Here is a 6,538-nt window from a genome sequence, read left to right as displayed (position 1 = left end):
CAAACATTTAGGTCATCACTTCAAAGACTAGATCCACTTATAGGTTTTGCTTCCTGTTTTCTCTCATGCAAAACCAAGATCTCAGACAATAGAGGTCAGAACATAAGTCTGGTCACAGGTAAGAGTGTAACTACACTGAGTACTTTATGACTATTTCTTCAAATGCATATCTTGCCGATTTAACCTTATTAAATCCAATAACGTGTAGACCACAGGCATTACTGAGTCTGTTCTGTAGCTGTTGCATGTCGGAGAGTAGGCTACTGTATCCCTTAATGTTTAAACTGAAATGTTTAAAATTCAGATTTTGTCCTTATATGTAAATGTTATAAAAGCTATTTACTTCCTACTCACTGCAGTATGTGTAAGTTGATAGAATTTGTTGGGGAGACCATAACACTTTTATTTGTTCAACCTAGAAAAATATAGAAGTTAGACCTAGCTACTCTCCACAGTGTGTAAATGCAGGACTGTAACTTTCTTTAAACTTTGCACAGATTCAAAGCACTTGTGCCACTAGCTGTCATTAACCTAGCATTAAACAGTATATGATCTGTAGACAAGGAAAAACAGTGATGTAAAATAAGAGAATGGCAGTTTATTTGTTGGTTCAGGGCAGCATGTCTATAAAACAGTTTTACTGGTATTATAAAAGGTGATGGTAGGACACTTAGTTATGTATAACCTACTGTATATTGTATTTCAAAAGTTATATAACAAAGCTCTTTGTGAATTCTGGTGAGAAATCTTGGAATTGAATGAACAGAGGCCTTTGATGTCTAAGTAAATGTAAATTCATAAGTTCTTTATGAGCCAACCACTATGGAGGCGCCTCCATAGATATTAAGTATAAGTATATAAGTATAAGTATATATACTCTTTTGATCCTGTGAGGGAAATTTGGTCTCTGCGTTTATCCCAATCCGTGAATTAGTGAAACAGACACAGCACACAGTGTACAAACAGTGAGGTGAAGCACACACTAATTCCGGCGCAGTGAGCTGCCTGCACCAACAGCGGCGCTTGGGGAGCAGTGAGGGGTTAGGTGCCTTGCTCAAGGGCACTTCAGCTGGTCGGGGTTCGAACCGGCAACCCTCCGGTTACAAGTCCGAAGTGCTAACCAGTAGGCCCCCCATTAGAAAGCTAAATACCACATTGGGCTCGAGTTCTATTAGGAGGCATACGTAAACGCGGCCGCCATATTGCACACACTGCAAAAACTGCTTATCTAACAAAATCTAACCAAGTGTTATTAATCTTATATCAAGATAAAAAAATCTAGTTGGTATTGTTTTCAGTATAAAGAGACTTACCTAGCACTTTCTTGTGAAAACATTTGACTTAATTTTAAAAAAGTTTGACTTATTTTAAGACATCTCATCCTGAAAACAAGCAAATTTGTCTGCCAGTGCGTTGAGCAAATTTGTCTTGATAAGAGTCCTTAAAATACGTCAAAGTCTTTTGAGAGGGCGCTAGGTAAGTCTTTTAATACTAAAAACAATACCAAATAGATTTTTTAATCTTAATATAAGATTAATAACACTTGGTTAGAATTAATTTTTTGCAGTGCAAGCACGCACACACACACACACACATAACATAAACATGAACATGCACACATGCACACAATTCAAGAATTTCTCAGAATTATGAACAGGCAAGATGGAGGTGGGGTTGTATACAATGAATTTTACATGTGAAATCTATGAACTAATCATGTTTTGGTACTTGTTGTCTAGCAGATACCAGTGAGAATTGAGTGTGGATAATGCAATTTAGTGAGACAGTTAGAATCATATAAGCCTTTCAGCGTGATTTATTTTTGTGGAAAAAATGTGCTGGACTGGGCGGTGGTCATATTTTGTACCACTCTGCGGTACATCTAGTTTTGTTTATGAATTTGTCCGTTTCCTTTTTATGTTTGCTACTGGAAGGAGATCATTTGTGTAGCGCATTTTGTAGCCCATTTTAACTCTTCTTTTTCTTTTCATATTTCATTGTACCACTGACGGAGGCCCTCCATAGTGCCATAGTGATCCTCAGTGTCTGCAGCCTTGTTTTGAGAGTATTGGTTTGGTGTTGCTGTTTGTCCTGTGTTCATATGACCCATCACTAGCCGGAGGCCTTTTATAGATGTGGATCTCTAGTGCCAGGGCCATCAAAGTCCCTGGCCAGTACTGTATGTTGTGTTAACCTGTTTAGTTGGTTGCGTGTCTGTGCGTGGTCGGCCCCCTTAACCCTGTGTTGCTTTCCTCTGTTTCCCAGGAGCTGAGGCTCAAGGTGTAGGTGCAGCGCCCCTTTTGGTGGTGGGATACCCCGTGTCTTGGTGTGCCGTGTCTTCTTTTCACTGGTTGTGATTATATTTGGCCCGCGTGTATGTGTCATTGATCGCGCACGTGTGAGTGGGTGACCCCCAGGCTCGCTGGCCTCTCACTGGTAAGCCTCAACCCTGCCTGTCCTCCCTTCCCAGTGTTTGTGCTTCCATGTGTGTGTGTTGGTGTAATGTATATGTTTGTCCATCATTGTTAGTAAAAGCTTAATTTCCTTTATGGAACCACGTCTCCTGCAGTTCACTTCACGAGTGCCTTATTGGGTTACTGATGTGTAAATTATATCTTTGGGTGCAAGTCCCATCGTGGCATAGTTGGCAACTCTATCTGGGCCCAAAGCCCCTAAAAACTATACCACTTGCCACACAATGATACATTAACATTAACAATGAACATTACTTTGACAGGAACTACATCAAAGGGAAAGTAGCTCCTGGTGGCTTGGCAGAAATTAAACTAACAAGCCATTTTTGTAAAAGCATGTAATTTAACTGATTTTAATCTTTTCTTTCAGGTGCCAGAGGATGATGTGAACAAACAGACATATTCCCACTTCATTCAATCCCACACAATATTTTATGAAGATGTTAATGGGACATTTCTGAAACATTACTCACAACAGGAAAATGTTCTTTTTTATAATTTTCTGATATTTTTCAAAATTTTCTTGCCTTTTGGAACTGTTATTATGACTAAGGGTGAATGCTGCAGCATTTTTGCAGGGCCAGCTTTGATTATTGCATCATGTCTGATCCAAGTGGTCCTTGGCTACAGCTATAGGAACTGCATTGAGGTTTTCTTGTCCCAGCACACTGCCTTCAGGTGCATGCACCGTCAGTCAAAGAATATTACCACCTTTGTGGAGGACTTACCACCTACAGCAGCTATTCTCAACATATCTCACAACACACTTTCTGAGGTTCCTCCATCCACTTTTGCTCACCTCCAAAACCTCACTCATCTTAATCTGGATTGTAACAAAATATCAGACATAAAAGAGGATGCTTTCAATGATCTGCATCATTTGAAAAGTCTTAACCTCTCCAGCAACAATCTGACCAGATTTCATCCAGGGACCTTTAAAAGTCTCTACACACTAACTGAGTTGTTCTTAAGTGATAACAAGCTGCAGAGTCTTCCTCCAACCATTTTTTATGGAACCATTTTTCTGCAAACTCTAATAGTCCGAAGAAACAACTTCACCAACTTTTCAGCAGTGGTTGAGTCTGTGACAGAATTGACACATCTGACTAGGCTGGATCTGAGCTACAATAAACTACAGTCTCTTGAGAATTCTGCAAACCTTCCACCATCACTTCAGGACCTGTGTCTAAGTAACAATGAGCTTATCACCTTAGGGTGTCAGCCTGGGTTCTTCAGCAGAATCTGCGTGTTGGATCTTTCTAATAATCCACATCTTTCCTCAAAAGATTTCAAGGGCTTAAACTTGAGTGAAATCACATTTCTCCACCTGCAATTAACTAATGTAACTGTGCCAGAACTTCTCAAACTTGCCCCATCTCTAAATCCTGCACATGTTGACTTCTCAGGGCTAAATCTAGGCCAGAAAAACAACTCCATGTTCAGAACCTTGTGCTGGTTGCTGAGAAACTCATCAACAGATATGCATATGATGGTGCTCCAACTCAATGGTATTCAATATTTGCAGAACAGGCTTTTCTTTAATTGTTCTAATCTGACAGACTCTTTGGATCTTTCTTATAACAGTTTGAGGAGTGTGGGTTGCCTTGAGTTTCTTGAGGGTCAATATTGGCTGCAGAGTATTACTGTAGAACACAATCTTCTGTCAGAGCTAAACTCCTGCAACGGCGAGTCTCCTTCATTTCATCGTCTTACAGAATTTAACTTACAGTATAACTACATTCAGAGGGTAAATGAATTTGCATTTGCACATACTCCAGGTTTAAAGACTCTCAAACTCAACATCAACTCAATTGCCATTTTGCATCCTAAAGCATTCTGTCATCTTACTAAGCTCACCACACTTCGCCTAGACAATAATTTACTGACGTATCTCTATAATGACAGCTTTATTGATTTGCACAGCTTGAAAACACTCAACTTGCGCAATAACCGAATCTCTGGGATTTTCAAGAATACCTTCCAGTCTCTAAAAAGCCTCATTATCCTGGATCTTGGAGGGAACAGAATTACCAAATTCAAAGAAGGGGCATTCACTGGACTTAAAAGCCTCACAAATATTTACCTTGACAACAACCGTCTCACAGCAATAGAAATTCATAGTTTTGCAAAGCTCTCTTCCACTCTGAAAGTTCTAGACCTACAGTACAATAAGATTAGGTACCTGACAAAAAGGACAACCTGTCCTTTTGCCAATTTCTCCAAGCTGAAAGATCTTAAACTGGATGCACAGCAGCCTTATGGCATAACACTTCTACCTGATGCTTTCTTCTCTGGCCTGCGTTCGCTTACATACCTCTCCCTTAGAAACAACCACATCTCTAGATTTGGATCAACCACCTTTGATGACCTGTCCAGCTTACAGTATCTTACTCTTGACAACTCGGGTGTTGGTGTGAAGCCGCTACCACCAGGTATCTTCAAAAACCTACAGAATCTGACATTTTTAGGAACAGAAAACATGGGGATTGAGTCCTTTTCAGAGCATGTGTTTGGAAATCTAACATCACTGAACAGATTGCAATTGAATCAGAATGTCATGTCAGCAATTGACCCTGTTGTTTTTGAGAAACTTCCTAATCTGACATACCTTGATCTGAGGAATACCCCACTCACCTGCACCTGCCACAACAGTGACCTCCAGAACTGGACCAATACGAACCAGAGAGTGCAGATAGTCTACTTGTATAACATGAGATGCCCCGATCTGTCTAATTCAAGTTTTTACAATTTTGACACCAAGGTGTGTTATCTGGACATTGGCGTTTACCTTTTTGTCTCAACAAGTAATGTGGTGTTTCTACTGACAATATTACCTCTTCTTTATGTTAAACTCTACTGGAAGCTGAAGTACAGCTATTATGTCTTTCGGTCGTGGTTCGGGGAACAATGGCGTCGGCTGCGTGATGCGGAAGAGGAGTGCAAATACGACGCCTTCATCTCCTACAATTCAGCGGATGAGGAGTGGGTGCTGAAGGAGCTGGTGCCAAACCTTGAGGGCAAAGACTCACTTCTCCGACTCTGCCTCCATCACCGCGACTTCGAGCCCGGCCGCTACATCGTGGACAACATTGTGTCGGCCGTGTACAAAAGCCGCAAGACCGTGTGTGTGGTGAGCCAGCACTTCCTGCGCAGCGAGTGGTGCTCGCTTGAGATCCAGCTGGCCAGCCACCTCCTCTTCCAAGAGCTCCGCGACGTGCTTGTGCTGGTCTTCCTGGAGCACATCCCCGAGAGGCAGATCTCCGCCTACCACCGCATGCGGAAGGTCATGCTGAAGAAGACCTACCTCCAGTGGCCCGGATCCAACTGCGCCGACCCGGCCCAGGCCCAAGAGCTCTTCTGGGTCCAACTGAGGAGGGCTCTGTGGAGCAGCGGCAGCAGAGGCCTGGCCGATGTGGAGGATCGTGCTGGGGAGGAAGACACGTTCATGGGAGAAGAGTGTCAAGTGAATCAGCCGCAGACAGATAATGGGAGGAATTTGATTCTTTTGTGAAGAGTTTCTGCTATGAATGTGCTCTCCAGCTATCGTGACATTAATAAAAGAAGAGTGCATTAAATATAGTGTGAGCAACATTCCAAATTATTCCAAGTTATGCAAGAGTAAAGTTAACCTGACCCTAGCCAGATGAATGTCGTTCCGCTTAGCTCCGCCTAGCTTCACTCACATCCATCTGGGACCTCCATTGAGAGTGATTTCTCCAACCAACTTTATGGTTTAGCCAATCAGGACGCAGGGCAGGAGTTTCATAGATGTGACATAGCGTAGAAGCGACTGTGAGTCTGTTATTAGCGTCACGGGTTGGCTTCGATGTGAGTGGTTGAAGTAGCACGTCAATAGATGACGGACAAGTGGCTTATTCAATCATATGCAAGCATTTTTTGATTAGGCCCAGCCTTCTGAAGCAACACTTCAATGGATCGGTTCCAGATGGATGAGTGGAGCTAGGTGGAGCGAAATTCATCTGGCTATTGCCAGGTTAGTGTAAAGTAGCATTCCAGAACCATTTCTTTATCACATTCACATACATAAATATTGCTTTTTTGTT

General features: G+C 42.0%; 1 protein-coding gene across 1 annotated transcript; it reads left to right on the top strand.

The window, feature by feature from the left end:
• Positions 1-3,018: 3,018 nt before the first annotated feature.
• On the top strand, positions 3,019-6,006 carry LOC125291613 (toll-like receptor 13). Its single transcript, XM_048238436.1, has one exon. The coding sequence runs from the start codon at positions 3,019-3,021 to the stop codon at positions 5,983-5,985; it is 2,967 nt and encodes a 988-aa protein (XP_048094393.1). The 3' UTR covers positions 5,986-6,006.
• The last annotated feature ends 532 nt before the right edge of the window (positions 6,007-6,538 follow it).

Source organism: Alosa alosa, chromosome 3 (genome assembly GCF_017589495.1).
Source record: "Alosa alosa isolate M-15738 ecotype Scorff River chromosome 3, AALO_Geno_1.1, whole genome shotgun sequence".
Classification (NCBI taxonomy): domain Eukaryota; kingdom Metazoa; phylum Chordata; class Actinopteri; order Clupeiformes; family Clupeidae; genus Alosa; species Alosa alosa.
The sequence above is the reverse complement of the archived record's forward strand: the minus strand, read 5'-3'. Positions and strand labels throughout refer to the sequence as shown.